The sequence below is a fragment of the Physeter macrocephalus genome, chromosome 4, assembly GCF_002837175.3.
Source record: "Physeter macrocephalus isolate SW-GA chromosome 4, ASM283717v5, whole genome shotgun sequence".
Taxonomy (NCBI): domain Eukaryota; kingdom Metazoa; phylum Chordata; class Mammalia; order Artiodactyla; family Physeteridae; genus Physeter; species Physeter macrocephalus.
Genome location: NC_041217.1, coordinates 40646282 through 40659885, shown reverse-complemented (window position 1 = coordinate 40659885; position 13604 = coordinate 40646282). Strand labels below are relative to the sequence as shown.

General features: G+C 53.6%; 2 protein-coding genes across 2 annotated transcripts in view; one reads left to right on the top strand and one right to left on the bottom strand.

The window, feature by feature from the left end:
• The window catches only part of LOC114486040 (pleckstrin homology domain-containing family A member 6-like), a 25342-nt gene extending 12179 nt beyond the window's left edge, over positions 1 to 13163 (top strand). Inside the window, exons 5-15 of the mRNA XM_028488131.1 lie at positions 4369 to 4449; positions 5364 to 5432; positions 6651 to 6731; positions 7018 to 7167; positions 7924 to 8019; positions 9379 to 9490; positions 10072 to 10211; positions 11155 to 11304; positions 12600 to 12729; positions 12932 to 13038; positions 13137 to 13163. Of these exons, the coding sequence (XP_028343932.1) occupies positions 4369 to 4449; positions 5364 to 5432; positions 6651 to 6731; positions 7018 to 7167; positions 7924 to 8019; positions 9379 to 9490; positions 10072 to 10211; positions 11155 to 11304; positions 12600 to 12729; positions 12932 to 13038; positions 13137 to 13163 (1143 nt within the window). The remainder of the gene's footprint in view (positions 1 to 4368; positions 4450 to 5363; positions 5433 to 6650; positions 6732 to 7017; positions 7168 to 7923; positions 8020 to 9378; positions 9491 to 10071; positions 10212 to 11154; positions 11305 to 12599; positions 12730 to 12931; positions 13039 to 13136) is intronic.
• A 138-nt stretch (positions 13164 to 13301) lies between these two features.
• Positions 13302 to 13604, bottom strand: part of LOC114486039 (pleckstrin homology domain-containing family A member 5-like) — a 106656-nt gene continuing 106353 nt past the window's right edge. Inside the window, exon 9 of the mRNA XM_055083870.1 lies at positions 13302 to 13358. Coding sequence (XP_054939845.1) covers positions 13302 to 13358 — 57 coding nt within the window. The remainder of the gene's footprint in view (positions 13359 to 13604) is intronic.

The following is a 13604-nucleotide window of genomic DNA, read 5'->3' as shown; positions in this document are numbered from 1 at the left end:
TAGAAGTCGGATTGAGGAAGAAATTTTCCATACTGTGGTTTCTCCTACTTTCTCTCCCCTTTCTACTTGTGTCTCTTCCGGGAATTTGTTCTCCTGAGAATGTTTGTCTCCACCTGGAGAACTCAATGCAGATGCTCCACCTGGAGAGTTGGGGAGAACAAACAGGCAGAATCCTTGTCCCCGACGGCCTGTTACTGACCCCTCTCTCTGAGTCTTCTCTGCCGGTGTCCAAACTCTATAGCCAAGACACACAGCAAATGCACCCATCCATAAACAGTGGATTTTCCAGAAAACTCAGAAAAAGCTCCAGGAAGTGCTGACTGCATGGCTTCAGTGGTGCTTCCCTCTCCCAGGGCAGGGCCAGGCCGACCCAGGAGCCTCGGAGTGTGTCCCTTCTCTCGCTGGGCTTGTCCAGCAGACAACCTCTGTGGCTGCACGCACCCTTCCCCCGCTCCCTTCCCTAGACTCCTCAAGGCCAGAGAGGCCTCTCTTTGTCGCTGCCCGGCTAACTCTTAACTGCTTTGCTTCCTTTTTATTGTTTTCTTTTGTCCTGTTCCTGTTTGTTTGTGTTGCTGTTGGGCCTCGGGCTCCGGGTAGGATGAACTTTTAGACCTTCAATTGCAAAGAAACCTAGAGTATTTGGATCAGCAGGTAGGCAGAGCTGGTGCCCCTTACCAACCCCCTGCCCTCCCTTCACGTCTCCCTGCTCCTCCCCCCTCCTCATCCCCCATCCATTTGACAACCTTTGTTGGCAAAACCAGGACACAACAAAGTGGCTTATATTTTGGTTTGCACCTTTACACCCCTTCTCTGCAAAGCCCTTTAGGGCAGCTGGGAGTTTCCTGGGGAAAGGAGAATTGTAAATTACCACATGAATAATTAATGTCACCGCCTATTTGTTCGACCCAGATGGAACTGCCCCCAGGGGGCAGGCGGGAATTTGCATTTTTGCTGGATAGAGTTGCAGAGACAGGGAGGAGCTCTGTGCTGGGGCCTAAGAGGCTAAGGATTTAGTTCAGCCTGAATCTGGGAAATTAGCCTATCCTATTCCACAGGTTGTGGTTAAACTCCACATTTTGTAAGCGAAGGACCACAGACCTGCCCTCCAATGATTTTTTAAATTATGGTAATTCAGTATATATGTTAGTTCCTCTGCAAAGTTCTTTTGTATACACGGCTCATGTGTTCCTGAGAATTCAGTGCTGTAGGTAGAGGGAATGTCATAAATCCAGTGTTACAGATGAGCATCCTGAAGAGGCAATGAGTGTCCCCATGTGATGAAAGCAGTCGGCTGCCTCGGCTCTCACCTTTGGCTACCTTGCCTTTTGAGACTAAGGAGGCTGTGATACTGGGTTTAGACAGGCCAGGGGTCAATATGCTGGGCAATTTATATGAGCACATGCTCATATTCCGATCTGTGCTACAAACCATGGGGGACCTGGATGTGTACCAGATCCAGGTGGAGGCAGCCTGGGGTGGTGGAAATAATAATGTTAGTAATAATAATAATAATAATAGTGGCAGCAGTTACCATAATTGGATGCTTCCTCCATGCCCTGCAGTATTCTAAGCATTTTACAGATCCTAACCTTTATAACAACTCTGCAAGGTAGGTATTGTTATTATCCCCATTTCGTAGGGGATATGATGAAACTAAAGCCCAGAGAGATCAAATAACATGCCAAGGACACACAACCAGTGAACAGCAGAGCTTGGATATGACTCTGAGCTTTTGACTCAGTTTACAGCTGAGGAAACATCTAACATGTGAAGAAGCTGGGGTTGAACCTCATCAGGATGATTTTGTGCTCTTCACATTGTAGAGAGAACCATAAACTTGATATCAGAGGACATGGCTGCAACTGCTGGTGGTTCTAGTCACAAGCCATGTGACCGTCATCTCACAGGGTCTCAGTGTCTCAGTGAGGTCGTCCTCATGGGAGCCCTTGGGTACTGGGAAGCATGATATACACATTTTAATCAGCAGTGATGGCTCCTGGCCCTCAAGAACATCGCATTTTAGTCCCAGAAGGAGCATGAGGTGTTGACACCGTAAGCATTCTAGTCCATGTGGGGTGACTCCCGGCAGGCCTTCCTCCCCGCAGCCCATCCACACTGCTGGCTTTCCAAGCATTCAGTGCAGATGGCAGGGCCCCTTCCTGGGGGCTTCAGAAATAACCTTTCAGAGGACCTCTTCCTAGATAAACGATAATACTCTTAAAAGGCAGTCTTGTATGATAAGAAGAGTCCAGAATGTGGTCAGACACTGCACTCTAGTTCCAGCTGTGCCATTTACAGGGATTTTTTTTTTTTTAAAAACCTTGGTCTCTCTGGGTCTTTGTTTTCTCAATCATGAGACGGACATTGTAGGACCTGCCCTTTCTACCTCACAGAGTTATTGGGAGAGAGTCGAGTGAGAATGTATATGAGAGCACTTTGGCAGGCATTGATGAGGGCTCGTGATTGCTACTATGAGTATTTTGTTGTTCTTTTTCTTCCAAAACTCAAAAATATTAATTGACCACCCTTGACCCCAGTGCTATGTATAAGGTACTGGGTTAGGTGCTTTCTCACAAAATTTCTCTAACATTTTGGAGAGACAGAAGGTGGCACACAGGAATCCTCCTAGAGGCAAGGCCCACATGGGCTGAACGATCCTGAAAGCCATAGCATGTGTGGGGGCAGGCCAGGGTGAGAAGACCCCTGCTTCCTTTATTGTTTTAGATCTACTGGTTAGGGAAGGAATGAGATCTGTGGGTGACCAAGAAGAGCCTGGGCCTCCCTTGCCCTCTCAAAGCCTGATGTGTTGGTAGATCTGCCTTGTCCTACACACATACACATAAACACCACACACGGGACACAGGTATGACACACAGGCAGCAAACATAAACATACACATACCACATACAATCACACATACACCACACTGGCACACCCCATACACAACAAACAGAATCTCATTCACACACACACACGCACACGCACATGCACGTGCACAGGCTCTAAGAAGATAAGGACTGACTTGAGTTCAGATCCTTACAGAAAATGTGGTTGATGTACTGTTGACTTTTAACCATTTTGCAAAGACTCAACCTCATATTACAATTGCTCTTTTAAAAGCCTTTTAAATCACACTTTATATCATAGAAAAAATTCCCAACTGGGCTAAAGAAGTAGCAAAGTCAGATCCTAGGAAAGCCTTTTAAAATGCTCTAGAGCCTGTGAATGGGGGTGGAGGGGTGCCCCTCACCCTGTCTACAGCGCGCAGAAGCAAGGCTGCTTTGGGGCTGCCGCCTAAACAGGGCAAGAGGGAAATATGTGGGGGTCCATCAAAGATTGGGAAGACAAGGGCAAAAAACGTGGGGGTTCCCTGAACTGTGACCTGAGAAGATCTGCCCTAAGGTGGCTCCGTCCCTTCCCTTACTCACTGCCCCTCCCCAAGAAGCTTTTCCTGCACAACTCCCCTCTGTCTTCTGCTGCCTTCTCCTGGAGATCAATTGAGTTAAAGGGACATAGCCAAGGACACGCCCTAATATGTTTACATTTGATGCTATCACACTGGAACCAGTGGGGGAAATGATGGCATTCCTGGTTGATTTGGTTGGCTCGTCCTCCCTCCCTCCCTGTCCCTCTCCCTCACCCTTCCTCTCTCTCTTTCTTTTTCATCTGGCAAATAATCTTTCCCCCTCCATGTTCCTGATGATCCTTGAAGCATAAGGATAACATGTCGGGAGAGCAGCGTTCCAATCTCTGGTGTCCCTTTAACGTGGCTTACTTGCTTTGGCCTCCTTGTTTGCTCCCTGGCGCCATCCCAGATTGGCATGGATGCTACCAGCCCAGCTCTGGAAACCGTGTTTAGCAATCCTTTCTACTCTAGAGCAGAGGTGGGCAGGGTTTGGGGAGAGAGACCTGTGCCTTCCCAATGTGACGGCGCATCCAAAGAGCCGGTCACATTTTCTTTAAAGTTGTTTCATTTAGTTCAGATTTTGGGAGATCGGACTTTCCAACTGCCTGTGTGGTCTTTGACCAAACCGGTGTGAGAAATGAGAGCCGGTCCAATGGGATGAGACCCACCACACTCAGGCGCCCTGGGGAGGTGTCACTGGGCTGGGGCCTCTTCAGAGCCACAAGCGAGGGCACGGTGGCCTCCCAGCTCCCTTCTGTGGGCTTTCCTCAAGGGCAACTTCAGTGCGGGTCCTGAGATGGAGTTCACAAGGGGTGAGGGACGGTCAAGGCCAGGCAGAGGATGCTGGAGGCCTCAGGAGGAGCTGTCCTTTCCTGTTTCCTGGAAAGCAAGCACAGGCGGGCGTGGGGAGACATCTCTCTGTGGGTCTGAGTTTGAATCGTCTGTTCCTTCCTCTGCTGCAGATGAGTGAGAGTGAGACTCTCATCAGTATGGTGAACCGCATGGTGGAGAACTCCTCCCCCAGGGCCCAACTCTTCATGCAAGTAAGACCTCTGCCTGGCAGCATGGTCCCTGTCAACACCATTTTTCGGCTGCTTGTGCATGGTCGAGTCCACCCATCAGGGACGAGTCCAGCCCGCCTACTCACCTGCCAGGCCTCATCTCCCAGGCTCAGCCTGGCCTCCCTCCTTTATTTTCACTGTGTCTCCTCCATTCTTCACGTTCATGGGTGAACCCAGGCCCATTTCCCAGACCATCAAAATAGCCAGCACTGACATCTCATGCCATGCCAGGGATCGCAAAGCTGCTTTTTAACGTTCAGGACTTCTCTTTCATGTTTGGTATCTTCTTAACAGTTGTTGGGGTGAAGGGCATGAGGGGTGTGATACGGAACCATCCAGTGACAGAGTTGTGTAGAATGTGCTATGGTTGCTACATTGTGTCACCAAGGGCAGGCGCCTTTGCTGGACTGAGAGACACGTCTGGTTTAGGCACAAGCCCTGGGGCTGGCGTTCAGTCTAGTAGGGTGGTCGTTCTCAAATTCTTCCAATGCTCGTTCTCTTCTCCCAGGGCTTATCCTTATCAAAAACAGCCAAGACTTAACTGTTGTTCTCATGGTTGTTACCAGGAAGCCATTTGGGAGCTGCACAGCCCTGGGGTCCCTCTTGGCAGTAGATTCTAGACCTTAGAGGAGAGGAGATACAGAGCACGAGCGAGCAGCATCTCTACCTCCAGAATGAGCCCAGGACAGTTGGGACGGAGCTTAGGCCGGGCTGTCCCACGCTTTCCAGCCAGGGGGCAGAGCGCTAGCTCAGCCCAGCTCCCCAGAACAGATGCTACCCGAGGTGACGGGACTGTGGTCGGTGGCAGGAACGGAGCAGGATCGTCAGCTCTCCCGTCCCTGCGTGCCCTGCCCTGGCTGTCCTCTGCTGTGGTAACCGGCCTCCTGTTCCCGCAGGTCCCTCCATACCCCGAAGTGTTCCGGGACAGCCTCCACACCTACAAGCTCAACGAGCAAGACACAGATGTAAGAGCAGCTCTCCCGTTCCCTCTATCCCCGCCTGCTGCCCCCCTCATCCTCACTCTCCTCCGTGGGGGCTTTTCCTGCGTCCATCTCTCATCTTCTGTGGCCCTCCATACATCTGATTCCTGTCCTCTCTCACCGCCAAGACAACATTCTGCCTGGGCCTCCTCTCGTTCTTACCGCTCACCCCTACCTCCCACCATGGCTGTGTGTGTTTCTCCCCTGAGTTCGAGGCCCTCTTATCTCCAGCGCTGGCATGTGCTTATTTCAGGAGCACAGACTTTGTTAGGAGGTAGAGCACGTAGTCCCCAGGTACCTGGAAAGAAGAATGAGGCCTGGCTGCACCCTCAGGGGGCTTCTGGGCTGGGAGGCCCAGGTAGCAGCAGGTGGCAGCACAGGATTCATATGCTGAGCGGGGACTGTAACAGGGTCTGCAGGAGTGCGGGGCAGGGGACCACGGGGGCTGGTGGAGGCCAGGGACAAAACAGGTGGCACGTGAGCTGGGCCTTGAAGTAAAGGGCCCAGAGGACAAGATTTGGCCCACTAGAAAGTAGCCAAGGGGGTATTTGAGGAGTGGCATGGATAAAGGTGTGGACGCAGGAAAGCACAGGTCTTCCCAGAAGGCAAGTTTGGCCTAACCTGCCTTGCCTGGGTAGCAGATCTACCCAGCAGGCAGGGGAGATGCTCTGTACAGGCAAGGACCAGACCTCAGAGGGAGCCACCGTCAGCCATCCTGAGACGCTGGAAGGAGGAGGGGAGATCAGGGTCCCGTGGGACTAGGGAACCAGTTTACATTGTTCAGCGGTTTGGCTAAGACTGTTGTTCAGAAACCGGCCTACGCCTCTAATTCATACACACGTGGAGGCCTAGGAGGCGAGGCCGCGTTATCTCCTGAACCCCTTGTGAATTGGAACCCCAAGAGGATGGGAGTGCAGAAGCTTAACATTTGGCTCTCAGCCCTCTCCCCTCTCAAGCTGACTCGCTTCCTCAGAGAATAAATTTGTCTCCCCTCCCAGTGGGTCTTTGGAGAGTCCCCCAAGGTGAAGACCATCTTCCTGTTCCCAGGAGCCTCCAAGGTCAAGGTGAAGGCCCAGGGTTCCTTGGCAGGGGAGAGGAGGTGGTATCCGGAGGCCAGACCCTGCCAACCCAGTTCCCAGGTCCCCATCACACCGTGGCCTTCACTCCCTTCTTTCTCCCTCCCTTCCCCCTTGGGGCCCCCAGAAGCTGCTGGGCAAGTTGTGTGAGCAGAACAAGGCGGTGAGGGAGCAGGAACGGCTGGTGCAGCAGCTCCGAGCTGAGAAGGTGAGGGCCGCGGGGTGGCCCTGGGTGGGGCAGGTGGGGGGCTGGCCCAGGGAAGGTGTCGGTTGCTATCTCCATCCTGACTAAGCTGATGAAGCTTTGCCCCTCCTTAAACTTCTGTCCTGCCCTTAATCAGACCTCCTGAAGCTCTTCTGGGGACCTTAGCCTGTGTGAGGCCAACCTCCACTGAGCTGCCTGGTTGAACCCCTAGGGCTCAGGCCTCTGCTGCTGAAAGCCCGGGAGAGGAGATATCAAGGCCGCTCATAGCCATACCCCTGCCTTTCTTCAGGAGAGCCTGGAAAGTGCCTTGATGGGGACCCATCAGGAACTGGAGATGTTTGGAAGCCAGCCTGCCTACCCAGAGAAGCTGCTACACAAGAAGGAGTCGCTGCAGAACCAGCTCATCCACATCCGGGTGGAGCTGTCTCAGGCAACCACGGTAACCTGGGAGCTGGGTGTGATTCCTGTTCCCTTCTGACGCCGAGAACAGGGTGCTGTCTGCGAGGGGCATAAACGAAGACCTTAACACTGCCTTACAAAGAGGCAGCAAATGTGCCAGCCTGCTCATCCCATTGAGTCTCCACCAGGGAGACTGGCTTGTTTCCCACAAGCCATGTCTGCACCAGGATGCGTTCAGGACAAAGTGAAGTTGAGGGCCACTTATTTCCTTGGCTGCTCTCACAGCTTTGCTGCCCACCTTGTCCTCTCCCCTGGAGAACCAGGATACCGGCAACATGCCACCCTGGTTACTTCCCAGTAGGCATAGGGCAGACCCTCTGACACAGAGAGCAGCAGCAAAAGCCCCAGGAAATTGTGGCCCAGAGGGAGGAAGGTCTCTAACCTCCAGAGAACAGGCACCCCCAGCTCTTTCCTTTTTGCCCTCTGCTCTCTATCACCCAGTCTGGGGAGAACAGGAGGGGTGTGAGAGTGAGATTAGCCCCTTTTGGCCTGCCTGCCATCCAGAGAGGATTCCGTTTTCCCTCTGTTTGGGCATGCAGTAGGCTGGGCTGTTGCACCTCCTAAAAGGCCAGTGTTTGGCTGTCATCAGAATGTCTCAGCCCTGTGCCCTCTCCCGTCCCTCTGCATCCTCCTCCCTGATCTGCCGGACCCCAGGTACCCGGGCCCCAGGCCCTGAGGCAGGACGAGGAGGGGCGCTTTGGCAATTGCAGCTTCTCAGTAAGCCCTCCCCTTGCAGGCCCTGGCGAACAGCACCATGGAGTACGAGGGCCTGGAGGCAGAGGTCTCTGCCCTGCACGACGAGCTCTGGGAGCAGCTCAGCTTGGACTTTCAGGTGAAGAGGCCCACAGGCAGGCGGGGCTGCTGTGTGCTTCAGGCCCTCCTTTGTCATTTTGGCCAGAAGAGACCACGGTGGCTTCCTTTCTTGCTTTAGAAATTTCAGAGACTTATGACCAGGAGTTGGTCCTGAGATGAAAGACAAGGTTCAGGGCCTCTTAAAACAGACTCTGAGTTTCAGGGTGAAGATAATGGGGGATCGTTCTGTAGTTCCATCAAATCATGGGGGAAGAAGAAAAGTTGAAGCATGGGAGACTTTAACAGATATATGAATGTAAACAAGATCATGATAAATACACATCTCCCTCATGACATCAAAAGAGTACGCAGTGTGGGAGCCATCCACCGGGGACGTTTCAGGCGGGAAAGAGGCCTTTCTTTCTGGGATGGGTCAAAAACACTCTGCTTGGAGGCAGGAGGTTGGACATTCCTGGGGCATTCTTCTTCTTTTCCTTCCTCTGTCTTTTCTCTTCCCAGGCTCTGCCCCTTCTCTAGCTCGCTTTGCAAGCCCTGTCTCTCTGATGCAGTTAACACCCGGGTTTCCCCCATTTTCCTCCTGTTTCCCTCCTGGTAACAAAACTTACCACCCAACCTTGCAGCTTGTTAGGTTAGGTTAGCCTCTGGACCAGAGGCCCCAAATGCCACCGTGTTCTGTGGGCAAGCCTCACTTTCAACGCAAACATTTTGGGAGGTAGGATAGCGTCATGGTCAAGAGCACCGGCTCTTGAAACCAGATTCAGATGGTGGCCACACTGCTTACTAACAGATGGTCTTGGGCGTGAGCCTCTTCGCCTCTGAAGTGGAGACAACTGCTGTCCTTGCCTCGTAGAGGTGTTGTGCAGCCGCAGTGAGTTCATGTGGGCAAAGCACTCAGCACAGTGCCTGGTATAGGCGGGCAGGGCGGGGTGGGGGGCAGCGGGGCGGGGAATGTTAAATAAAAGGTAGCTATTCTTTTGCAGAGAGTGGACACTGTAATTGAGTAGAATTCATGCATATCAAACAGTCCCACAGTATGTGAAACAAGACAGTAAACCAGAAGCTCTTGCCCCTGGAAAACAGGCCACCATCAAGTGTCCACCTAGAGGGGCGTTCACTCCAAGACCACCCTGAGCTCCCCTGGGTGGGGGGCGGAATCTGAGGGGCAGGTTCTCACTCTCTTCGTTCTGAGGCCACATGTTCACTGCTGTGATGGCAGAACCCTCTCCTCCCGCAATTCCGGAAGCCGAAGAGGCAAAGGCTGCCCATGAGAAAGATGAGTGTGCTAGAGGGGTGTGTGTGTGTACGTGAGCGTGTGAAAGCTCCCGCCGGGACACTCCTTGGTAGCCACTTCCTTTGACCTGCTCTCCGGCTGTTTCAGAATGAGGTGCTCAACCGACAAATCCAGAAGGAGATCTGGAGGATCCAGGATGTGATGGAGGGGCTGAGGAAGCATAACCCATCCCGGGGCACAGACACAGCCAAGCACAGAGGTAGGCGCTCTCTCCACCAGCCTCCTGGCTCCTGGCCTCACCAGAAAAACCTCCAGTGTCTCTGGTCTCCATCCCACACCTGCCAACTCATACCTCTCCAGGCCCCTCACACTGTGCTCAGAGCCGGTCAGGGCCTTCTCAGGGCTCCAGAAATTTCCGCCTGCCCAGAATAGAACAGATATACCAATCAGAGATGCTGTTGCCCTGATACTCTAGATTCCTCCCCAGAACAGGTCAAAGAGCACCTGCGCCTTCCCAGCCCCTAAGCCCATGGGCCCATTGGTGATCTGAGACCATTACTTTAGTGTCTTCCTTCCTTCAGCCCAGGGACCTCGGGCTGAGGGAAGTGACCAGTGACACCTTTGAGGCAGTGGTGTCATTTCCGTCCATTCTCTTTTCCTGCCCAGCTCGCCTCTCAACAGCCAACCCGTGAGCCAGCCCGTTACAAGTCCCTTCAGCAGGCCCAGGTGGCCCTGAGACCCTAAATCCTCCCCTGCCTTCTCCACCTACAGAGCCCAGCCACACTTCAGGCCACACCCCTACCCCTTCCCTCATCTCTCTCCTCTTCTGTTTCCCCAAAGGAGGACTTGGCCCCTCAGGCACCTACAGCTCCAACAGCCCCGCCAGCCCTCTCAGCTCCACCAGCCTCACCAGCCCCCTGAGCCCTTTTTCGTTGGTGTCTGGCTCTCAGGGGTCCCCCACTAAGCCCGGGTCCAATGAGGTAAGCTGAGATCACAGAGAAGAAGGTGGGTCGGGGAGGGAGGACTAGGTCCTCATTTGCCTGAAATTATACAAATTCTGTGCCCATCTCTTCCCCAGAGGCCTCCAGTTGTAGTGCTTCATCTCTGTCTAAGATAGTCATTCTCGCACCCAGTCTGGTGACCCTCCCTCCAGACTTCTCCTTTACTTGTTCTCATCTCCAGCTGTCATCTTTAGCTGCCTTTCAGGGAAGTCTTCCTGAGCACCAGGATGGTTAGCAGAGACACCAAACACTTAATAGGAATTTAAATCTAGGATTGTTCTGCGGGTGAGAGGGCTGAGGGTTGGTGTGGGAGGCATTTGCCTAGTCAGTCAATCAGCAAGTGTTTTCTGAGGCTCTACTCTGGGCAAGGGACGGTATGAGACCCTCTCAGAAAGACGCCTGAGGGCCTTCACCCCACCCGGAGTCCAACGGGGACCAAGACCCATTCACAGTGAACAGCCCTCCTCTGGAACGTGGTGGCATATGTCTCAATACTGAGCCACGTGGTTCAGATTGTAAATGTTCTGATGTTCCAAAGAGCGGGTGGAACTTAAACTGGGCCATGAAGCATTGGGACAGGTAGAGGAACAAGGGAAAGGCGTTACAGGCTGGAGAGCTGGCAGAAGCAAAGGTACAGGGGAGGGGTGTGCCCCATGTGATGGGGAGACAATGAGGAGAGAGCTTCAGAGAAAATGGGGGACCAGTGCACAGGTGGGGGCTCAGTAGAGGAGGGCCTTGTAGGCCAGGCAGGGTTAGCTCCGGAGGTGGAACTCCATCCAGGCGACGGGTGGGAGTTGGGTGGTCCAGGGCCCCGGCCCAGGCTCCAGCGATGTTGTTGTCTGCCTCCGCTAATGCTCTTTTCTTCTGCTCTCACAGTGGCTGCTCTTGTTCCTCCTAATGCTCTGGCTTCTCTCTGCCTCAGGAGCCTGGCCCCCCGAGGCCTCCCCTCCCCAAAGCCTACGTCCCCCTGGAGTCTCCTCCCACCGTGCCTCCACTCCCTAGTGAGAGCCGCCTCTGGCCATACCCCACCTCCCCTTCCTGGCACCGCAGTGGCGAGACAGCCAGGGGTCAGGTACCCAACACCCTTGGGTCCTGGAGGGCAGGGACGGAGGGAACGGGGCCCGGCAGGAGACCAAGTCATTGTCCCCATTCCAGTATTAATTTTCCCACAGCTCAGCTTCTACTGGCCCTCTGTCAGACTCTGGGACAAGCAAAGGGTTGGTTGAGACCCTCATACTGGTCCTCTTTCCCCTTTTTGCTTCCTGTGGACAATAAAAAAATGAGTTGCTGCCCTACCCCGTGGCAGCCCATGGCTGTAGGTGGTGGGTTATGCTCCCCTCCCTACCAGCATGACCAGACGATGGAAATCCAGTGACACCCCCCTACCCCCCACTGGTGCCATTCCAGTCCCTTCCTGCCATTGTCCACCTCAGACCCCAATCCTCCCATGCTCTCCCTCTCCCCTTGCCTGTGTCTCTGCCTTGTCTATGTCCTCTGAGTCTCATCAGCCCCTGAAATGTAAGGATACAGACCCTTTTCTCCCCTGTTCTGGCTCCTTCTCTCACCTGGATCCCTAGCCAAGATCCAGGAGAAATATGCAGTTAGGCTTGGAAGAGGTTGCATGGTGAGTAGAAAGACTCCTAAAATAGGCTCAGCTACTTACTGGTAATATGCACAACCCTTGAGGGTCTGCCTAGTGAGGTGGGCAGAGCAGGTATCATTGCCTCGGTTTTACGGACAAAGAAAGGTGATAGGACTTACCCATGCTCTGTAGTTGGACCAGAGCTGGAGTTTCTGACCTCTGGTCTAGTCTCTCTGTACTCCCCTCACTGAGACTTAGAGTCTTCATCCCCGTGGGAGGGGATGGCTCAGATGATGTCTGAGGTCCCTTTCTAGTCCCATGATTCTGTGAGACCACAACCCAAATGCCCTTTTCCTTCCCACAGAGCTCATCTTGTTCTTTTGCTCAAGTCTTGGGTGGGTTCGCAACAGAATCCACAGATATCCTTGGCCCGTAGCCCCCTCCTGCAACCATTCCTCCTCTGGCTCACAGCAGGTCTCTGCTTTTCGTGTTTGCCAGGAGGACTGGTTGGGCTGGGAGATGTCTCTGATGGGCCTCAACGGAGGCCCTCTTGGAGGCCCCGAGCCCTCATTCCCCAAGAGGACCACACATTGGCCAGTCTTAAGGTGGCATGGGTGGGAGGCTCCAGTGCATCCTTGCCCACTTCCCAGCTGGCACACACAGTTTCCCTGCCCCATGTTTTTTCAAAGGTTTGCACTCCCACCACTGCAAAACAAAGAAACACCACCAGGGACCAAATTCTCGGTGGTCACACTAGCATCCATCTTCTCATCCCTTCTCCCTAGCCCAAGGCAAGCTACGAGCAAAGCAAGAAAGACCCCCACCAGACGTCACCCCTGGACACCACTAGAGACATCAGCCTTGTGCCCTCCAGGCAAGAGGTGGAAGCAGAGAAGCAGGCAGCTCTCAACAAAGGTACTTCCTGTTCCATCCTCCCCTGGAAGTGAGGCTAAGGGTCAGAGAAGAGCCCAGAAAAGAGGTGCTCGCTCACATCCAAGGAGGTGCTTCCCCACCTGGGCCTCTCACCTCCATGGAGGGCGGGACTGAGCCTCTCTGAGAAGCAGGCTGCCCTGTGTCCCTTTTTAAGGGACCCACCGGCTACTGTGTCTCCCTGCAGTTGGCATTGTGCCGCCTCGGACAAAGTCACCCACTGATGAAGAAGTGACCCCATCAAGGGTGGTGAGGAGGAGTGCCAGCGGGCTCACCAATGGACTCTCCTCCCGAGTGAGTGCACGCCCGCAGGCCCCGAAAGCTTGTGCAGGCCTGAGCTGGGCTGGGACCCCAGGGGCCTCCGTGTGTCCACCTATCTGTCACCGTTCAAGAAACCCAGGGCTAGAGGAGGAAGGTAGAACAGGAAGGAAGAAGGCAAGCGGAGGAGTTCTCCTTCAGGGAGACGTCACGGGACAAGGAAGCTATGCATAATAAAGATATAAGAATATTTAACAAAATTATTGTAATGTGCCAGTGACGAAATACAAACGCAAAAGTCAGTGGTCAGAGTCAAATGTGCTGACCAGACGCACTGTGTTAGTTTCCTGGGGTTGCTAGGAAGTTAACAAAACACCACAAACTTGGTGACTTAAGACAATAGAAGCTTATTCCCTTCACCGTTGCAGAGGCCAGCAGTCCAGAATCAAGGTGTCCGCAGGGTTGGTTCCTTCTGGAGGCTTGAGGGAGCCTCCATTCCATGCCTCTCTCCTGGCTCTGGCTGTTGCTGGCAATCTTTGGCTTGTAGACCCACCCGCCCCCTCCAACTGCCGTCTCCACCTTCACATCACCTTCTACTCTAC